Source organism: Microcebus murinus, chromosome 1, assembly GCF_040939455.1.
Source record: "Microcebus murinus isolate Inina chromosome 1, M.murinus_Inina_mat1.0, whole genome shotgun sequence".
NCBI lineage: Eukaryota > Metazoa > Chordata > Mammalia > Primates > Cheirogaleidae > Microcebus > Microcebus murinus.
In genome coordinates this window covers 102,210,734-102,233,436 of record NC_134104.1, presented here as the reverse complement: position 1 = coordinate 102,233,436, position 22,703 = coordinate 102,210,734, and the positions used below count along the sequence as shown (strand labels likewise).

Sequence of the window (22,703 nt, the reverse complement as noted above, 5' to 3'; positions counted from 1 at the left end):
AAAAAAAACACCTAGAAATGATGAATCAGATATAGCATATATTCTTTAAAATATTGAGCTCATAAGAAAACAGGGGACGCCAAAAGTGCTGAGGCGATGCGTTACTTGTCCCCAGTCCTGCCTGGAGGGTATTTGGTGATATTGGTGATCAAGAGGTTCGGGTTTTTGACATGCAGGGACTAGAGGCAAGGCTTCGAGCCATGCAAGGTGGGGGTGTTAGAACAAAGTTCTGCGAAATGACAAGGATCCTCCCAAGGCCATGCCACCAGGAGAAAGATGCTCAGACAAAGGGAGATGGCAAGTGACATTGGCTATTTCACCTGGGCTCTGGGTAGGAAAAAGTATTCATATTTTGCCTATACATGGTTTTGAGGTTTAATTTACACAATCCGAGTGGTCAGAAACTCTAAGTCAAGATAGTCACATGAAGTGGTCTAGTTTGAGAGCACTTCTGTCACCCAGTAGAACGAGAAACTGAAGAAAACCTCTCCTGGCAGCCATGTGTGCTCACCAAGGGCTTCCTGCCCTGCCTGGTCTAGGACCACTCTGTGGTGTGGAGGGGGCACAGCCTCAGTCCCCGTCTCAAGGGGCCCAGAGCTCAGGGGCCTGGAGCTGGCCTTGCTTGCCATCCTCCCGCAGTGATGTGGGATGTGGGATGTGGTAGGTGACCTGGAACCCCGAGAGGAGACAGTCCTCCCCAGGCGTGGGGGTAGAGGGAGCCACCTGCCTCCAGGAGTGTGGGAGGCAGGAGGAGCAGTCTCCTCTGAGTCAGGGGGGAGCTGGTCCCCTCTAGTTGTGTGGGAGTTGGGGGTGATGATTCAGTCTGGGCGTTTTCTCATGTGGGGGTAGACCTGTCATTTTCTGCTGATGGAGCTGATCCTGGGCAGAAGCGGGAGTAGCCCCTCAGCAGAACCCAAACCCCTCTCCCCTCTCCCAGCTTCAGTCTTCTCAGGACTCTGCCTACTCCCACGAGGGACACACGGAGGAGGAGGAAAGTATGGCCTCCAGGCTTCCGATGGCCTGGTCCTGTGAACCAGTGACCTCTGAAGATGTTACACTAGGTTTCACCCTGGAGGAATGAGGACTGCTGGACCTCAGACGGAAGTCCCTGTACTGGGAAGTGATGCTGGAGAACTGCAGGAGCCTGGTCTCCATGAAATATCAGCTTTCCAAGCCAGATGTGGTATCTCAGAGGAGGCAGAAGAGTTCTGGCCCATGGAGAGAGGAATTCCTCAAGACCCATTTCCAGAATGTCCTGGGCCTCAGCTGCACCCTCAATTGGATCCTCTTCCTGCTAAGAGTCTCCTAATGAACATTGAAGTTGTTGAGGGCCTCACACTGAACCAGGAGTGGCTGGTCCACTGAATGCCCAGATCTGGGCCCTGTATGCTGAAGATGGAGGGGTGGGGGGCTGAGCCCCGAAACCTTCAGGGAGCCAATCCAATAGGTAGGCAAGCATCCTGACCCTGAGGCCACTCACCAGAGGTTCTGAAAGTTCTGTTTTGAGGATGTGACAGGTCCCCAAAAGGCTCTGGACCAGCTTCATGAGCTGTGTCACCAGTGGCTGTGGCCTGAGGTGTGCTCCAAGGAGCAAGATGCTGGAGCTGCTGGTGCTGGAGCAATGCCTGGGCACACTGCCTGGCAAGCCGAGGACGTGGGTAGAATTGCAGCACCTGGAGCACCTGGAGGGCTGCCAGGAACTAGTAGCCTGGTGGAGGATGAGGATGTGATCTGCATATCTGAGGAGGAAGCACTGCTTGTACAGCCTGCCCGGGACCTGGCCTGCTGTCTTGAGGTCACTGCCCAGCAAGCTGGCTGGGCAGCACTAGTGATGGTGCTTCCTAAGGAGCCAGTGACCTTGCAGGATGTGGCTGTGCACATCAGCTGGGAGGAGTGGGGACTGCTAGGCCCAACACAGAAGACCAAGTACCACGACATGATGCTGGAGACCTTTGGTCACCTGGTCTCTCACCTGGGGTGGGAGAGTACATTGGAATAAAAACAATTAACTCCAAATTTTGACATTCCTGAGCAGGAACCAGCCCATAGCCTGAAAGTGCAAGAATTCTCAAGGGATTGTGCCATGTCCTCTACCTCAGCAGATGTCTTACAGGCTGGAATTCTGGAAGGCCCAGACACAGTGTTGAAACAAATGGAGTCCACTCAGGAAAAAGTCCTTCCTTAGAAAGAGCACTGTGAAAACGCTGGGACCCAGGCAAATACTCGTCTTGGTACAAGCCAAGTTTTGCTCCAGAAAATTTCTCCTAGAAAACTTTTGCACAAGCGTAGCTCACAGTTTAAAAGCATGACACGTAATTCACATGTACAATTTCATCAGAAGAGCTGCGAAAGGGACAAAGCCAGGAAAAGCAGTAGTTGTGGGAAAACCTTCAGCTGGCGTGCTAAGCAGATTACATTTGTAAGAATTCCCAGGGGAAGCCAAGTTTGCCGATGCAGTGAATGTGGTAAAATGTTCTGGAACCTCAGCTACTCTTCTGTGCATAAAAAAATCCACACTGGACAGAGGCCCTATGTGTGTCAGGACTGTGGGAAAGTGTGTGTTCTGAGCTAAGCCCTACCCATGTCAGGTCTGCAGAGAAGCCTTCCCCCAGGGCTCCCACCTCCCCAGGCATCAGAGGACTCACGTGGGGAGTGCCCCGCATGTGCGCAGCAAAAGCGGATAGGCCTCTGCCCAGAGCATGCACCTTATCAGGCACCAGCAAACCCACAACAGGACAAAGTGGAAGAATTAACAGCCTACCTCATAGCCCTCAAATGAATTGAAGGAACATTGCCTTTTCCACTTGATCCTGCAATGTAGCATGCACAGGTCTGGGTGGGAATTGGGACTGAATGTGAAAGAGAAGCATTGAGTGAGGACATTCCCAAGATCAAAGGACAGCCAGCCTATAATGATTAAATAAGAAAATAATTGGGGGCCGAGCGTGGTGGCTCACGCCTGTAATCCTGGCACTCTGGGAGGCTGAGGCAGGCGGATTGCTCAAGGTCAGGAGTTCGAAACCAGCCTGAGCAAGAGCGAGACCCCGTCTCTACTATAAATAGAAAGAAATTAATTGGCCAACTAATATATATAGAAAAAATTAGCCGGGCATGGTGGCGCATGCCTGTAGTCCCAGCTACTTGGGAGGCTGAGGCAGAAGGATTGCTTGAGCCCAGGAGTTGGAGGTTGCTGTGAGCTAGGCTGACACCATGGCACTCACTGTAGCCTGGGCAACAAAGCGAGACTCTGTCTCAAAATAAATAAATAAATAAAAAGAAAATGAGTGGGGAGTTATTAATATGTTGGGTGGAAAAAATATTTAATTTTTCAGTCAGTTGATTTGCTAGTATTGCTTCATTCATTTAGACATTAGAAGTGATATTAGTCGAATCTGAAAATGCTTGTAATAAGTTATAAAGATAGATAATTAATAATCTGTGCACTGATATTACGTATATGGTAAAGTATTTATGTGTGTGGACAAGGCCTAAAAGAGAATGTGGGTAAATAAACTACATATTTCTGTGTAGAAAAAAGAAGAGTGACAGTTAATGCAAACAAGAAGCAAAGTGGTTAGAACCTCCCAAAAGGTCAAAAAATGAAACTATTAAGTACAATATATTTTATTTAAAGTTATTCAAACAGTAAAATATAGATTAAACAATGACAATGGAATAAGATACTACTAAAAATACCTGGAAGATTCAAAAAAAGGAAAAACACATAAAAATATAACCATTGAAATGAAAACTTGGTGTATGGAATAAGCAACAGGACACAGTTGGAGAAAGAATGAGTGAATTGTGAGATAACTCAAGAGGATTATGTAGAACGTACTACAAAGAGATGAAAAAATGGAAATATGAAAGATAGGATAAAACATATGGAAGATGAGATGTGTAGGCCAAACATACATTTAGAAGGTAATTCATTCCATTCATAGGTATTTTACTCAAAAGGAATGAAAACATGTCACAAAAAGATTTGTATAAGAATGTTCATAGCAGCCTTATTAGCAATAGCCAAGAACTAGAAGCAACTCCAATGTCTATCTGCTGGAGAATGGATAAATAAATTTTGGTATATTCATGCAATGGGATTGTATTCAGCAATAAAAAGGAATGAACTATTAATGCACATAACCACATGGATGAATCTAAAAAATGTTATGTTGTGAGAATGAAGCCAGAGACAAGGGAATGCATACATATAATCCCATTTATGTGAAGTTATAGAAAAGGCCAATTTAATCTATGGTGGTTGTCACAGGGGAGGGGCATGAGGAACTTTCTTGGATGACAGTAACATTCTATATCTTGTTTTGGGTGTTGATAACTTGGGCTTACACAATTATTGAAACTCATGAACTGAAAATGTGTGATATGTAAATTTTATTGCCAGTAAATTATCCCCCCATCAAATTAAAAGTCGAAAAGTGAAAAGAGGCCGGGCGCTGTGGCTCACGCCTGTAATCCTAGCTCTTGGGAGGCCGAGGCGGGCGGATTGCTCAAGGTCAGGAGTTCAAAACCAGCCTGAGCAAGAGCGAGACCCCGTCTCTACTATAAATAGAAAGAAATTAATTGGCCAACTGATATATATATAAAAAAAATTAGCCGGGCATGGTGGCGCATGCCTGTAGTCCCAGCTACCCGGGAGGCTGAGGCAGAAGGATCACTCCAGCCCAGGAGTTTGAGGTTGCTGTGAGCTAGGCTGACGCCACGGCACTCACTCTAGCCTGGACAACAAAGCGAGACTCTGTCTCAAAAAAAAAAAAAAAAAAAAAAAAAAAGAAAAGTGAAAAGAACAGGAGAAACTGATCAAGGATACATGCCCGGAAAATGTAGATAGTCCCTGAATATATATATATATATATATTTTTTTTTTAAATTTATTTTTTAATACAGGGTCTCACTCTGTTGCCTGGGCTAGACTGCAGTGGTGTGATCATAGCTCACTGCAACCTCAAACACCTGGGCTACAGTGATCCTCCTGGCTCAGCCTCCCAAGCAGCTGGAACTATAGGCATGTGTCACCACACCTGGTTAATTAAAAAAAATTATTTTTTGTAGAGATGGAGTCTTGCTATGTTGCTCAGGCTGGTCTCAAGCTTCTGGGCTCAAGTGGACCTCCCACCTAGGCCTCCCAAAGTGCTAGTATTACTGGTATAAGCCACCACTCCTGGATGGCCCCTAAAAATTGATGTGAAAAAGCAAACAACTTAATAAAGGAATGTACACAAAATATAAACAGAAATGTCACAGAAAAGAAAATTTTTAGAGCCAATGAATACATGGAAGGTGGAAAGTACTAGTAATAAGAGGAATACAAATGAAAACAACTCCGCTTTGGCGCCTATCAGATATGTAAAAAAATTAAGTCTGAAACAATCCCCAAATACTGACAAGGACATAAGCAATGGGCATTTTCATACACTGCAAGTGGGAGTTTAAATTGATACAATCATCCCCTTCCCCTGTTCTCCCCTTTAAAAAAAGACAAAAGAATAAAAAAAAATCGATACATTTTGAAGGATAATTTGGAAATATTTAGTAAAGGTAAATTATGACCTAGCAATTCTACTCTTGGGTATATCCTAGGATAGCAGTTCTTAAACTCTTTGGTCCCGGATCCTTTTAAACTTTTAAAAATTGTTGAGAATACCAAAGAGATTTTTTTTTAATGTGAGCTGTGCCTATCTATATTTACCATATTAGAAAATAAAATTGAGAAATTAAAAAATATATTCATTAAGTCATTTAAAAAGCAAAAATAAACCCATTGCATGTTATCATGAATAACATACTTTATAAAGTAATTATATTTTCCCAAACAAAAATTTTAGCAAGAAGAGTAGCATTATCTTACACTTCTGCAAATATGCTTAATAGAAGACAGCTGGATTCTGTTTCTGCATTCAGTTTCTTGTGGTATTTTGTTTTTATTTCAGTATATGAAGAAAATACAGACACACACAGATGTGGAACTGGAAATGAGAGGAGCATTATAATAGCCTTTTCAGATAATTGCGGCTATTCTTCTTTGATACTGTACCCAAAGCTAACAAGTGGTAGTTTCTTAGAGGTTAGTTTGAAACCATATCAATGAGCTTTTAACACTCTGTTAATTAAAATACATGGTTTATCTTGTACCTTGAGTGAACTTTTTACCCATACATAATTTTGCAACATTTTGCATTGGTCATTTGGAAAATATTGGTTTACTGAATTTTATAGATTTTCAAAATGTTGATATGTTTAGATTATACAATACCAAAAAAATCACCACCCATTTCATCAGAGAAATCATGAAGTATTGAGAAGCTGTGCAGCTCACAGTGTTGGATTCAAGTTTTCAAAATTTCTAATTTTTTAAAAGACCAAATTTTATCATCAACAACAATACTGTTAGTTTTTTGGCAGGCTCACCTCATTCATTTTTGATAAAATGTCTGCCAAATACCCAAGAGTTTAATAATCAGTTTGCCAGTCATACTTTCAAATAAAAATGATGTTCTATGAAAAAAAAGTAGTAGTTCATTTTATAACTCAAAATGTCACACAAGGGCTTTTTCTTAAGGTAACCATTGCACTTTGGCATGTAACAGAAGTACTTCATGCTTACTTCTCATTTTAATATACAGAATATTAAATAGACAATTATGTAACAGTATAAATTTAATAAAATGAATATTCTTCAGTGATTTTTTAAAAGCCACCAGTGCACAGTAGTGAAGAATACAATTATTACTAGTATAGCCTGATGCCACTACCTTGATTTATACTAAGGTGCTAGCAGTTTTACTTACCATTGCTTTTGCACCATCAGTGTAAATGTCAAAATAGCAAAAAACAGCAAAAAATGCCTGTAATCCTAGCACTCTGGGAGGCTGAGGAGGGCGGATTGCTCAAGGTCAGGAGTTCGAAACCAGCCTGAGCAAGAGCGAGACCTCGTCTCTACTATAAATAAAAAAGAAATTAATTGGCCAACTAATATACATAGAAAAAATTAGCCGGGCATGGTGGCGCATGCCTGTAGTCCCAGCTACTCGGGAGGCTGAGGCAGGAGGATCACTTGAGCGCAGGAGTTTGAGGTTGCTGTGAGCTAGGCTGACGCCATGGCACTCACTCTAGCCTGGCAACAAAGTGAGACTCTGTCTCAAAAAAAAAAAAAAAAAAAAAAAACAGCAAAAAAGATAAATGTCATCTTCTTCTTATTATGAAAATTATTTTGACCTCCTGAATTGCTTGAAATAGTCTTGAGCCCGTCAAGGGTCTCTGGACCACACTTCAAAAGTTGTTGGCCAAAGAAATATTTGACTTTGCATACAAAGAACAAATATTTTCATTTTTTGTTATTATTTTTTTTTTGTTGTTATTTCAAAGATCAGATCCCCCAGCAAGTGGGTAAAAATTTGAATGGTGAACAAAGGAATTACGTAGAGTAATGAAAATCAGCTAGAAATAAATATATCAAGATAGATAAGTCTTGCAACCATGAGACTTGAAAATAGAGAAGGATTCATGCAATATGACACAATTTATGTAAAGTTTAAATATATACAAAACAATATTATGTAGTTTTTAGAGATGTACATTGGGTAGTAAGCATAATTATCCCAATTCACGATAGCAGTTACCTGTGTGAGATAGGAAAGGAATTACATCAAGCCGCAGTCTCCAAGTGGCCTGCTAGGAACTGGGCTGCACAGCTGGGGTTGAGTGGCAGGTGAGCAAGCAAAGCTTCATCTGTATTTACAGCTGCTCCCTACTGCTTGCATCACTGCATAAGCTCTGCCTCCTGTCAGATCAGCAGGGGCATTAGAGCACGAAGCCTACTGTAAACTGGGCATGTGAGGGAGCTAGGTTGTGCTCCTCATGAGAATCTAATGCCTGATGACCTGAGGTGGAGCTGAGGAAGTGACTAGCACTGGGGAGAGGCTGCAAATACAGATCATCGTTAGTAGAGCAGTTTGCACGATAAATGTAATGCGCTTGAATCATCCTGAAACCATCCCCCTCTGCACCCATGCCTGCAGCCCGTCCGTGGAAAAATTGTCTTCTATGAAACTGGTTCCTGGTGCCAAAAATGTTGGGGACCGCTGACATAGAGAGCCTCACATGCACTTGTAATGCTTTACTTCTAAGCCAAGGGGTGGTTGTAAGGGGTTCATTATATTATTTTTTATAGCTCTTTCTATTCTGAAGAATTTCATAATAAAGAGCAGCCTATCTTTAATCATATTCTTTCAAATACTTTTTTGTGAAACTAAGCAGTCATATAGGTGAATTATTAGTATTGAAATAATTTAGCATGTAGCTATAAAGTCAGGGACTAACTTCGCAGTAACAGTGTAATTCCCCTTAGTAATATCAAAAAAATTCCACTCTGTGGGTCTCCTTATTTCCCTTTGGTACAATGCCTACCAAAATTCATTGCTTAGATTGGTTAACATTATCCCCATGAAATCCATTCTCAATCACATAAAGCATCTCTCAGTAACCCTTTTCCTTTTCAGGTAGGAGCCAGCTGTGTCCTGCCCCCCGCAGCGTTCCAGATCATCAATTTATCTCATGTTCGGCATTCTCAGCAGACAGCTCTGTGTGCATCTGCTATTTTAGTTCCACCTTCAGGGGCCTGGCTCCTTGCCCTCTTAAACTTTGTATCTGAAGTGGACATACCTTGCTCTGCTCCTGTCACTATAACCTCACAGCCTCTGAACGTCTATTAATTCCCCTGGAGCTTGTCCTTTCCAGTGTTTTGAAATTTAAAACAGACTGTCTGGGCATCAGTGTAGTGGTGGCAGAGACCAAATTACACGTAATTTTCATAATGCCTTTTTCATTTAGGGGGATATCACATTTTTTCTCAGGGGCTTTTATTTAAAATAAGCAACAAAGACAAAACTTTCATACTCCCTTGCTTTTTTGAAGCAGATATTCTAAATATGGAAATATTACATAAATAAATAATGGGGACCCCTGATTCCACTTGGATGTGCTTTGTGAAAGATTGCTTGAAAGTTGAACAGTTCTCCCATTCCTCCACTCTAAAATATGTTCCTGACTTAATTGTGTGCAGCAGATGTTGTCTGTCTGGGCTGCATAGTTTTGAGTCCCCACTCCAATTACTTTTATTCATTTGATATACATTGTGCTACTGGTTTTCACTCAGGAATGCTATTTTTAAAAAATTGTAACAATTTACTAACTAATAGGTTTTTTTTTTTTTTTTTTTTTGAGACAGAGTCTCGCTTTGTTGTCCAGGCTAGAGTGAGTGCCGTGGCGTCAGCCTAGCTCACAGCAACCTCAAACTCCTGGGCTCGAGTGATCCTTCTGCCTCAGCCTCCTGAGTAGCTGGGACTACAGGCATGCGCCACCATGCCCGGCTAATTTTTTTTATATATATCAGTTGGCCAATTAATTTCTTTCTATTTATAGTAGAGACGGGGTCTCGCTCTTGCTCAGGCTGGTTTTGAACTCCTGACCTTGAGCAATCCGCCCGCCTCGGCCTCCCAAGAGCTAGGATTACAGGCGTGAGCCACAGCGCCCAGCCCTAACTAATAGGTTTTTAAACAATTCTTTGTTTTTCATTTTATCTCCTGTGGCACCCTGTACCCTCCCTCTGGGCCCCCCACTCCATCATTCAAACGAGGCAGAAAAGAGATGTTGAAAAGAAATCAGGGAAAAGTAACAGTAAATTGTAAATGTTTGAATTTCAGAATAGATTTCTGAAATTTACAGCAGAGATAATACTTTGAGAAAATAGGGTTTTAAGTCTCAAAAGTCAGGATTTTGAGGCTAAAAAATCCATAACTTTGAAGAACTTGGATATGAACCTTGTTGCATAAAAGTGATACATTTGGAAGAATCCTTGTTGAGAAGGGGGATTTGGGAAAACCTGAATAAATGGAGAATGCTCTGAGTTGACTGAGTTTATCCTGAATTGACTAAGATTACTTTTTTGCCACCAGTTGAAATGGGATGCAGGGTTCAAGACATAAATTAAGTTTGAATACAAAGAAAAATACAGAAAATTACATTATTTATATATTCAAATTTGTAAGCTAAGGTTTGTACCCTTATGAAACATGCTTTGCTCTTATGGGGAGATATTGAGGCTGTTGTTGCTATATTACAGTGTTCTCTTTGTGCAGCTCTATAGGAAAATATTTGGGGGGTCTCAATATTGGGAGAGCTTTTCTTCCTCTGGGTAACTGTTTACTTTTTGTCTGGGGAAACTGCAACTCATGAATCTGATTAAATGTCTCTGTTAACTGTCTGCGTGAAAGCATCATGTCAACTCTGAACACTATCTTTTGCTAGTGTGTAGAACCTCGTGGGATGCATCTCATCTACTTACCTCATCCTGGTGACTAGTCACCCCGCCTTGTTTTCATTTTGCCCTTGTCTCTTTACTTACTCTCAGTCTGGGGGGACTCTGGGGAGTAGACTCTGAGGCAGAGTTTAATGAGCAGGATGCTTATAAAGGAGTGCCCGTGGGATCAACACCTGTGGAAGGGAGTTGAGAGGAATCAGGATTGGGGAAAGGGAGAAATTGAGCTTCAGTGCAGCTCCAACCATACTCTCTGTGGACCACATGGGGAGCTCCGAGGTGTTCCAAGATGAGCCTGAATGGCCAGGTCTTTATACTTCCCCACCACCCATTCATTAGATATTAGCTGCCCCAAGAAGAGGCAAGAGGAAGAGACCTTGGCCAGGTGGTGCTCTGCAGCTGGTCAATCTTTGAAGGGGGTTATACTTAGGGCAGTCTGCTCACAGCAGTCCCAGCAACCTGGGCTTCAATTCTTTCATATGAATTTTGAGGGATGGGGGACACAAATATTCAGACCATGGCATTTATTTACTGAGTTTCTTTAAGGCATAGACAATTTATTAGTCACCTATCTTTGAGTCCCCATACCCTAGCATGGTATCTGGCAGATGTTGGGTGCTCAATACATATTTTTTTCTTCAGAGAAAGCTATGTTGCCCAGGTTGAAGTGTTGGGACTATTCACAGGCATGATCGCAGCACACTGTAGCCTCAAACTCCTGGGATCAGGCAATCCTGCTGCCTCAGCCTTCCGAGTAGCTGGGACTACAGGTGCGTACCACATCTGGCTAAGAGTTTGTTGAACGAATGCCTGGATCAAACTATGTGAAAGGTTGTCTTTGGGAAGAGGGAGCAGACATTATGTATGGCTACCGGAGAGAGAACCCAGACTAAAGACTAGAAATTCTGGAAAGGCAGAACTTTCAAAAAAAAAATTATAAGTGATGGGTATCCTGATTGGAACTGTATTTGAACACCTCTATTGAATATTTTTGAGTTTTGAATGATTATGAACAATTTTTATTTTTTTCTGAATTTTCTACAATAAGTGTTTTCATAATCAGAAAAAAATTTATTTTAAGAAGATATGGGCCGGGCGCGGTGGCTCACGCCTGTAATCCTAGCTCTCTGGGAGGCCGAGGCGGGCGGATTGCTCGAGGTCAGGATTTCGAAACCAGCCTGAGCAAGAGCGAGACCCCGTCTGTACTATAAATAGAAAGAAATTAATTGGCCAACTAATATATATATACAAAAAATTAGCTGGGCATGGTGGCGAATGCCTGTAGTCCCAGCTACTTGGGAGGCTGAGGCAGGAGGATTGCTTGAGCCAGGAGTTTGAGGTTGCTGTGAGCTAGGCTGACACCATGGCACTCACTCTAGCCTGGGCAATAAAGTGAGACTCTGTCTCAAAAAAAAAAAAAAAAAAAAAAAAAGAAGAAGATATGAACTGATGATAAAGTAATGGGCTCTCTGTCCCCAGAAGCATTTGAGCATCTGGGAATGACACCTGCCAATAATGACAAGGGAGAAACTTCTCCATGGGAAGGGGAGGTTGAGTCTGGCAGGCTGTAAGATTCTTCCAACTGCAATAGCCTGTGATACTGTTAACTGAGTGAAAAATGTCATATCTCCTTTTTTAGAAGAATTTGGCCTAGTTTACCTGGCTGCCTCACATTCTGTCAGTGGCTTTGTTACATTGGAACCTCACTGTGATATTATTGGCTGCAGAGGAATTTAATTTGTATTCACCTGAGGATGATATAACAGCAGGATTTCAGGAAATAATAATATTATAGTGATGCCAGTAACATGAATATGTAGATATGAGGTGTTTGTGTAGACAAGCATAGATATCCCTCTATAGAATATTTGAGTGAGTCTTGATTAAAATATTTTCAAATCAGCACTTAAGGCACATATATCCTCAGTTTTATGGTTAATTTTCCAAGATAGACATTTCCAAAATGTGGTTTTAGCTCAATCAAAAAGATGGACCATATTCTGACTTTTGTGTTTATGAGCTACTTTAGCAAACAAAATCATTGCTTTTCTCTCTCAAGAGAAATAACATTTAGACCATTTCTTGCATAATAGCTCTGAATTAAGAGAAAACAGAATATCCCCAAAGCAAATTTGGTATGTAGAAGTGAATCTCTGTTAAAAGCAGTGGAACACACATAAAGTTTCTTCTTTTTTTTTTTTTTTTTTTGAGACAGAGTCTCGCTTTGTTGCCTAGGCTAGAGTGAGTGCCATGGCGTCAGCCTAGCTCACAGCAACCTCAAACTCCTGGGCTCAAGCGATCCTTCTGTCTCAGCCTCCCAAGTAGCTGGGACTACAGGCATGAGCCACCATGCCCGGCTAATTTTTTTATATATATTAGTTGGCCAATTAGTTTCTTTCTATTTATAGTAGAGATGGGGTCTTGCTCTTGCTCAGGCTGGTTTCGAACTCCCGACCTCGAGCAATCCACCCGCCTCAGCCTCCCAGAGAGCTAGGATTACAGGCGTGAGCCACCGCGCCCGGCAAAGTTTCTTCTGATTATATAAAATCCCAGTTGAAAGTGAGAAAGAGGGAAGAAGATGGAGAGAGAGAGGAGATTGGAAATATAGATATAAGATAATGAAGTAACAAGATTGATTTTTACAAAGCATATGTGAAAACAATTGTTTTGTTATTACAATACCTATTTAAAAGTATATGTGTTCATATATGTTTATGGATATATACTATAGATATTATATTAATATTAACATGAGTTAAAAAATTAAAAAAAGGCAAACATAATTCTAAGAGAATTCAAAAAAGGGAAAATTAGAATTTATTATCATTAGCACCCATTTGCTGTTAGTTTCCAATGTGGTCTCCTGGAGCTCTGTTAATCTAGGAAGAAATGAGTCTGCTATTTGTTTGAGTCCTTTGCATTTTTACGTTATTTGAGTACTTTATAACTTCTCCAGATTCTCAGTACCAAAGTGAATTCTAATACTTTTATTGATTGAAAAACAGAGGAAATGCATTTTTTTCTGTTCAATGTAAGCATTCAAAAGGTTTGTCTATCTTTAGTCAACTAGCTATGAAAAAATATACATTTTTAAAAATTATAAAATAAAAAAGGTTTGTCTATAAAGACATAAAGGAGCTGTGTAAACACAATGTGCCTGATTATCATTTTGTAGAAAAGTGTACAAGAAAGCTCTAGGATTTCCCATTCCCTCATACTTCCCATACTCCCAGAAAAATTTTCTTTGTAACAGACATATTCAGTATGTACTGGGATTGGAGGGGGGAGGAATGAGAAGAATGTCCACATGGAGTACGCTCTGCGAAGGCTGGAGTTCTCATGGCAGGACCCAGGAGCTAAACTTATCACCAGAGCTGGCTGCCTGTTGTGCCAAGCACATGGCTGTAGACCTGGCACAACCTCATAACGGAAGGATATCTACTATGAGGAGGTGGAAATCTGTCTCATCAAAACACACGTAACAGAACCCTCCTCACCTGGGCAAGTACCTGTAAAACTCAGCCCTGGGGGTTGCCCTGCTCTTCTGAAGTTCATGCAGTCCACCACCCATTCCACCCATTCTGCTCTAGGCCTCCCTCTGCAATTCCCTGCTTTTCCCCCTTCCAACCTGGCCTCCCTCTGCAATTCCCTGCTTTTCCCCCTTCCAACCTGGCTCCAGACCTTGCTTCCCTACTCATGTCTTTGGTATGATTGACTTTGAAAGTTAACATACAGTTTTGATTACTGTGAAACAAACCTTTGTGGAACTGTTTTGGTTTTTTTTTTTCCTTTTTTTTTCTCTTATCCTTCAAATTCAGCCGCATGTGGAACTGTTTTTTTTTTGTTTGTTTGTTTGTTTTGTTTGGTTTTTTTTTTTTTTTTTTTTTTTTTATGAGACAGAGTCTCACTTTGTTGCCCAGGCTAGAGTGAGTGCCATGGCATCAGCCTAGCTCACAGCAACTTCAATCTCCTGGGCTCAAGTGATCCTGCTGCCTCAGCTCCCGAGTGGCTGGGACTACAGGCATGCACGGCTAATTTTTTCTATATGTATTAGCTGGCCAATTAATTTCTTTCTATTTATAGTAGAGACAGGGTCTCGCTCTTGCTCAGGCTGGTTTTGAACTCCTGATCTTGACCAATCCGCCCGCCTTGGCCTCCCAGAGTGCTAGGATTACAGGCGTGAGCCACCGCACCCGGCCTGGAACTGTTAATACTTACTTTTACTCATTGGTTTACATTTTGTTCTCCCACATTTTAACATCTCTGAAATTGGTAGGTGTTTTATAAACAGCAGTGTTTTACAATCATTGTCTACCAGGAATAGCTGTGACTGGTGTCTATAATTGCCTATTGATGTGCAAACTTGGTTTTTCTTTGTGTTGTCACATCAGTTGATTTATGTGGTTGGTCATTACGTGTGTTAATTGCCGTTTATTATGTCTTAAACAGATTACCACAAGATTTAACTTTGAAACAAGAAGTTATCATGTACACAGAAAAGCACAGAAGCTGAAGAGTGGAATGAAATGTGATGTTAATGAACCAAGGAGCCATCATTGGAGAAGTGACCATGCTTCCATAGGATCTTGCAAAGCAACCACCCAATGTTTTGCCTAAGAAAGGAAGACATCAGCACTTAGATAAAGCCATGTTTCGTTTTATTGTTGAAGTGAATACAAAAGAATTACCTCTCCACACACTGAGCCATATTCCTAAATTAAGTCAGGAGAAACTGCCAAATCTCTCAGAATAGAAAAAAAGACACTTGAAGTGACAAAACCACTCACAGAACTATCATTGACACATTACACCATAGTTTCCTTGGAGGATTTTTTTTCCTTCCTTAATGGTACATAAAAACTGAATTGTCTTTTTCAAGCATCTATTAAGTTAAAGCTTCTTTGCTGGATGCTTTTACATGACATGTCTACCTCACACCAACTCTGCTCTATAGCCATTATTATTCACAATCTAAGTGTGAAAGATGAATAACTTGCACAGGTCGATAATCTAGTTTTGGTGGAGCAAGGGCTTGAATCCTCATTCGTCTGTGCCCAGAGGCTGTGCCATGTTCCCTAGACTCTTCCCCCTCCATAGACGTCTTTCTGATTTTCCAATCCCTTTGTCTTTCAGGAGAATCTTTGGGGAGGAATGGTCCCAAGGGGTCTACACACTGGCGTTATTTTGAAACAAGATGATATCTTTTATTTTTACTGTTTTTTTCATCTAAACACTTAGATCTTGGGGACTGGAAATCCTTACAAGGTCATTTAAGCTGTTATATTTATTTCTCTGCAATGCACCTTGAATTCAGCTCACAAATTCTCTCACCTCATGGCATAGTTGTTTCCTAAAGTGAGTAATGCTTCTTCAGCCACATAATCTTTCTTTATCTGAGAATATGTCAACACCACAGATAGGCCTGTGGGTGCCTATGGAAAGTAGGTGAATTGAAGATGACCCAGTAAATGCACTTGGCATGACCAGCCAAGGAACAAAAATCAGTGTTAGAAAAGTATTGAACATTTATTTTTACCAAACATCAGGGTCTCAAGAAGTAACCAGATGAAATTTTCATACATAAACATTTATGCTTCCAAGGCTATCTGGGAGGGGGAAAAATGAAAACCACTTGGATTTCTGTCCGTGATTATAATTTAATTCATACCAACATTTTTAAAGGTTTAAGCATGTTTAGAAAAGTGGTTTTTTCTTAGATGGGGATCAGGAATGGCAGCTCTCTTGGGAAAGGGCAGTCTGTGGTAAACCAGCCGGCACCAGGGGTGTAAATGCCAGAAATGTACTCAGGAAGCCGATGACTCTGAAATTCCTAGTGTGATTCTGAACCCAGGAGAATTTACTTGCATTTGGAATTACTGCATCATGGAATGAAGCTGGAAAGATCATTATTCATACTTCATACATTTACTTCTTTTTAGATCTGGTTCAAAGGCACTGAGAATTCTGTTCTAAAATGGAGGCATCTAATTAATTAAATCACAAAGACTGAAGCAAGTAGTAAAAATAATTTTTTTCTACAAATTGAGCTGATAGAGCCATTCTCTTCTTTCTTAGGCCAAGTGTTCAGTGAAAAAATAATCTGTATGTAGCTGTTGTTTTACCACAAGCTCTGGGCTGTGAAAGGTTTGAGCATATTGTTGGTATTCAAATTGTTAATAACTAAAGCAATGTCACCTAACATTTTGTGGCTATTTATCTGTTACCAGTTTTTCCTAATTGATTAAAACAGCTAGAGTTATTCACTGACTCTTAAGAATGGGCAGGTAGATTTTAAAATAATATTTAGAAAATCATTTACAACTATACCTATTTTCACCCTTTTCTGCTCAACTTCATAGGAAGAAATGTCCCTCAAGTCCAAGGTGAGTCCCCTATATATGCTCTGAATGTATACGTCAAAATTAAATATACCATTTGCCTCACCTCTCAACCTGTTGCTTCTGAATTTTCTCTCTCAGAAATGGTGAATACTACCATTATTCCCCAAGTTTCCCAAGCAATCACCTAGAACCAGCAGAGACTCTTTCCTTTCCATCTCTATTCTGCAGCTCCATCCCATCCACCAATGTCCTGTCCATTTTGCTAATTCAACATTTTTTTCTGCCTATTTCCTCTGTTACTACATAAGCCTAGTCCCTCACTGCCTTAGGAGAGCCTCATAAATGATCTCCCTGCTATGATTTTTTATAATCCTATAATCCACTCTCTATTCTATGAGCAAGATTATCTTTCTGAATGAGCAAATCTGCTTAAACCCTTTTAATGGTGCTTCACCATCTTAAGGAAAAAATTTAAAATTTTAGGCTTGGAGCCAAGCCTTTCATGCTGTGGTCCCACAGAGCTTTCCAGCATCACTCTGTACTCTTCTTCGTAGGTCCCTCATGTTTCAACCCTAGGAAGAACTTACCATTTTGCAAATGGACCATGTTCCCTCTCCTTCCTTTGCATTTGCGAGGTGGTTCTCTGTACTGACCATTTGTTCCTTGTTTGTCCGCAACATTCCTACTAGTCTTTGAGACTTGCTTATTCTCTAGTACCTTCGGGCAGCAGTGAGGGAGCCTGCTCTGAGTTTAAAGTCACTCAATGCTGCCCTGTCCTATGTTTCTACAGGATCCTGTGCATAGCTTCATCAAGGCACTTGCCATGCAGCATTTACATTTTTGTTGTATGTGTCTGTCTCTCCCACTATGCTTGAAACTCTTGGAAGAGAGAACAGAAATGTATTCGGGAAGCCGATGACGCTGAAATTCCTAGTGTGATAATAGCTGTGTCTATTATCTTTCTATCTCCAGGCTGAGCCTGGTACATGTTACTTAGTATGGGCTCAATAAATTGCTGCTGAATAAAGGAGTTTCAATCTTTTTCTATCACTTTGGAAACCTTATTCAAGCAAAGTTATTTTTTCTTTTTCTGTATTTTTAAACTCCATTTTCCCCTTAAGTCTCTTTCATCCTAAAAACAAAAAAGAAAACACTTTCTTCATCTTAGCTCCATTTTGTTGAAAGGATAATCCATTTATTGCTTTAAACTCCTAACCTCCCTACAGCCCACTGAAGTCTTAATTCCATCTCTACAGTGAAATCATTCTGACCAATGACACCACTTGCTTCCTAATTATGAAAGTCAAGCTTTATCTTAAGTGATTACTCTTTAGGATTTCAAGTTGTTGACTTCTCCTTTTTTTCCTAAAAAATCTTTATTAATTTGGCTTTTGTGACACCATTTCCCTGGTCTACACCATCTCTGAACATTAATCAGCTAACCCAGCCTGCCTTTATTAAAATGCTGATGTCCCAAAGAGCCTTTATTAATTCTTTTTTCTTCTTATTCTCCCTGAGTAATTTCATATAATTTTGCATCTTTGGTGACTACTTATTTTTTTTTTTTTTGAGACAGAGTCTCACTTTGTTGCCCAGGCTAGAGTGAGTGCCGTGGCATCAGCCTGGCTCACAGCAACCTCAATCTCCGGGGCTCAGCGATCCTACTGCCTCAGCCTCCCGAGTAGCTGGGACTACAGGCATGCGCCACCATGCCCGGCTAATTTTTTGTATATATATTTTTAGTTGGTCAATTAATTTATTTCTATTTTTGGTAGAGACGGGGTCTCGCTTAGGTTGGTTTCAAACTCCTGACCTTGAGCAATCCGCCCACCTCGGCCTCCCAAAGTGCTAGGATTACAGGCGTGAGCCACCACGCCCAGCCTGGTGACTACTTATTAACCAATGAACTGAAATTTTGACCTTCAGGACTCTATTTCCAATGTGTAATAACTTCTGTAACTTGTAATACCCTCAAACTTTACATGTTAAAATTGAATTAAGTTTACTTTCTCGAACATGGCTCCTTTTATATTTCCTATCCTAGTGAATTAGCAGTAGAGTCAGGATGTTAATAACTTACAATATTTCTCCAGGTTTCTATACTACACTACACAATAAGTTTTAAAAAAATTCTTCTCTGTATAGATTCCAAATTAAATTTTGTATTAGACATTGCTGTATAACAAATCACCACAAATTTAGCAGTTAAAAACAGCTTACATTTATTTTCTCAAAGTTTTTGTGAGTCAGGAGTCCAAGCATGGTTTAGCTGAGTCCTCTGCTCAGAGCTTCACAAAGCTATAAGATGTAGGCTGGGGCTGGGCTCTTATCTGAGGCTCAGAGTCTTCTTTTGTGATCACATGATCATTAATAAAATTCATTTCCAAGCAGCTGTAGAACTTGCAGCAGCTTGCTTATTGAAGGCCAGTAGAATAGAGTCTCTGACTTGCTCACCAACTTTAAAAGGACTCATCTGATTAGGTCAGGCCCACCCAGGATATCTCTTCAGTTAACTCGAAGTCAGCTGATCAAGGACCTTAAGTAAATCTGTAAAATCTTTTCACCTTTGCCGTATAATTCAACGTAATTATGGGAGAGGCGATCTCATTGTCTTTGTCATATTCTATTAGTTAGAAGCAAATTACAGGCCCCCCTCCCACACTGAACAGGGAGAGGATTATACCAGGGCATGGGTCAGTGGGAATCATTCTAGAATTCTATCATAGCTTAGTTAAAAAAAATATATGAGTAATAGAAAAAAACCAATAAATGTTTGTAATTTGGAGGCATTAAAAAGTTGAATACACAGAAGGAAATTATAGAACTTTAGTTTAAAATCTTAAAGTTTAATGGAGATGGCACATATTTTGAAGAGAGAGAAAGTGGTTTTCTATGCTTGTTCCATCTTACAGTTATTGCCTTGGGAAATAGATATAGCCAAATATCTAAACTTTAGATTGTATTATATGAACCTAAGGGGAATAATTAAATAAGTAATTCTGAAAGATAGACATTTATAATAATTACATAAGTAGCTTAATTTGAGGACCATTTTACCACATGTCAGATTCATTTGAATTAAGCAAGGATAATGCAGTATTAGTAAGTTATATGGTTTTTCTCAGTGTACATTAATTCAACTTTTCTAATAGGCTTTTCCTCCTTTTTCTTTTAATATCTTTGACAGACTGATTTTCATCAGAAGTGCCAATCTTTCCTCAGGATAGCTCAGGCATCTTTCAAAGTTGTTTGCTTACAATTTTAAATGATATATCTACACAAGCATCTTTATCAGTGACTTTTCCCTTCCTGACCCCACACCATTTGAGGGAATTCTTGGTAGCTCTTTTCCCTTGTGTGTATCAGGCAGATATTCTGGAGTTAAAACAAAAGCAGTTAGGATATGAAATTTACTAAGAATCATGCCATTTTAGATGCTTCTTCTTAGGAACAACTGTTCCACTGGTATTTTGTAAAAAACAACATGCTTGGTGAATTTATTTTGTTTTCTTGACATTGGCAATGATAATGCAATGCCTGTGGTGTACAGTTGCGTGAGGATGGCTTGTAAATCCCTAGAGATATGTGGTTACTTCTCTACTTTCCCTCTCTTTTGCTTGGGCAACCGCCACATTGATGCACTGGAGCCATTCTTCTGCATTCTTCTCGTCCTTGGCCTTGAAAACATAGGTTTTATTGTCTGTGAAGATTTCGAAGGCCCGAGGGAGAGAGCGGTCCCTGCGTTTCTTGGCCACAGCTTTCACACTCTGTACTTTGCTGAGTTCTATTGGGGAGTCATCCGGATCGTCTTTCTGAAATGCATGGGAAGGAAAGAACATGAGCTGGCTCTTACTGTAGGCAAGGTTCTCTGACTACTGGAGGATTTTCCAAGAGGACTAGAATCCTTTTGCTTTCTATGGCTCAAGATCCTTGTTATTTTGGGCATTAAGGCCTGACTCAAAGAGTCATTAGAATAATGGAAGGAGTGAACAATTGAGCCTTTGTTATAGCATTGTAACTTGGCATAAGATAGCCAATTTATAGAATATTATTATAAAGTGGGATTTTGAAAAATGCTTAATTCACATTTCTTAATTTTCTGTCATTTTCTATTGATATTAACATTATTAATAGACCAAAATGCAGCAGTACAATTTGTAATACTATTAACTCAGAATTTCAGGTAGTTTGGGAGACATGAAATTGAATTTTCATTTGTGCTACTTCTGAGAAAGATCTGCCAGACCCTTAATTGAATGAACAAGGTTCCAGTGTTTGAGTAGATCAAACTGTTTTTGAAACTCTAGGTAGCTTTGGAACCATGTTTTGTGTATAAACACTAAGTGAAGAAAAATTAATGATATATTTGCCTTTTACCAAAGCAGATGCTTAAGGATCTCTACAACACCAGCATCATCACACTAGGTTAGCATAAATAGTTGTTTTTTTTTTTTAATTTTAATGTCTAGCTCTGATTTTATAGCATGAATAGTTTTAAGGGATTAGATACTTCTTTAAAGCAATTTTAGGTCTTTAATCTACCTGAATACATTTCTTTTTCTTCTTTCTTTCTTTGCCTGTTTCATTTTTCCTTCACATATATGTTATGTATATGATATATATGTTATATATGATATATATGTTATATATATGTATATATATATATAGTTTTTAGACAGGGTCTTGCTCTGTCACCCAGGCTGGAATGCAGTGGCATCATCATAGCTCACTGCAACCTCAAACTCCTGGGCTTAAGTGATCATCCTCCCTCAGTCTCTTGAGTAGCTGGGACTACAGGTGTGTACCACCATGCCTAGCTAATTTTTCTATTTTTTGTAGGGACAGGTTCTCACTATGTTGCTCAGGCTGGTTTCAAACTGCTGAACTCAACTGATTTTCCTGTCTCAGCCTTCCTAAATACTAGGATTATAGGCATGAGCCACTATGCCTGGCCTATTTTTTTTTTAAGCAGAGAGTTTATTTGGGCTGAGTTTACAACCCAGAAGCACAGATTCAAGTTGCCCTGAATAAGTGTTCCCTCCCTGAATACATTTTATCTACTAGAGAATGTATCTGTGATTGAGAATCTTGCCAATTCTTCTTTCTCAGCTCTCCTCTTATAATAATCACCCTTCTTTCACTTTGCAATGAAAAGGCACCCTCCTCACCCACCCCATGCTTTCTATGGTGTATTGTCCAACATGGAAAAACCTCAGGAGCACCAAACAAAAGAGCAATTCAAAATATTGATGTCAGGAAAGTATCCATCAACCAAGGGAACATAGTCACTCCCTATGTATTTCATTAAGAGATACATTTCCATTTTTTAATATGTAATAAATATTTATTGAATTTGGTATTATATTTGTGGATTTTCTTGAATGATATGATTTTTCAAAAATATAACTCAATCAGAAACAAATCTGAACACTTAAGAGACTGGTGGTCACAAGAAATTAAAATGATTAAATTTTAATACATATACTTAGTTTTATTATAGGGAAAATGGTAAGGAAATCAAGATAAAATGATATGGGAGAGGTAGAACAGAAATATGATTTCAAAGAAAAAAGAAATGGTATAAACATTATTATTAAAGAAGAGATAATTTATGTATTTTTTTAAAAAGGGATGGTGTTAGATATCAAAGTGCTATGGTATTTTATTCCAATGGTTACATTTAAATAAAAGATGTGATCTTTTTATTTGAAAGTGTCAATATCTACAATTCAATAGAAATTACAGTTTGTGTAACTGTTTAAACATGATAAAAAGGTATTGATGAAACTTAAAATGCTACAAAGTCTTGCATAGATTTTTCAAAATTCTTTTAGGGGATTTACATACAGGATAACGTTTGAAGACATGTACACTAGGCAATACTTTATTTAGCCTAATTTGGTTTATAGGAAGTATCTGACTAATAAAATAGCATTTCCTTGCATAAGTCTATAGTATAGAAATTGATACATGGAGGAACTAATCAAGAAATTAAAGTTTCCTTCTTGAGGGGAAAAAACAAGAAAGAA

The 22,703-nt window shown here is 39.7% G+C and overlaps 1 protein-coding gene and 1 pseudogene across 2 annotated transcripts in view; one reads left to right on the top strand and one right to left on the bottom strand.

The window, feature by feature from the left end:
* Positions 1 to 997: 997 nt before the first annotated feature.
* On the top strand, positions 998 to 2,753 carry LOC105857409 (neurotrophin receptor-interacting factor homolog pseudogene; annotated as a pseudogene).
* A 12,025-nt stretch (positions 2,754 to 14,778) lies between these two features.
* VEPH1 (ventricular zone expressed PH domain containing 1) overlaps positions 14,779 to 22,703 on the bottom strand; it is a 216,420-nt gene continuing 208,495 nt past the window's right edge. For both annotated transcript variants that reach the window (XM_012739772.2, XM_012739770.3), the window contains exon 14: positions 14,779 to 20,486. In XM_012739772.2, the coding sequence (XP_012595226.1) occupies positions 20,250 to 20,486 (237 nt within the window). In that variant the 3' untranslated portion in view covers positions 14,779 to 20,249. The remainder of the gene's footprint in view (positions 20,487 to 22,703) is intronic.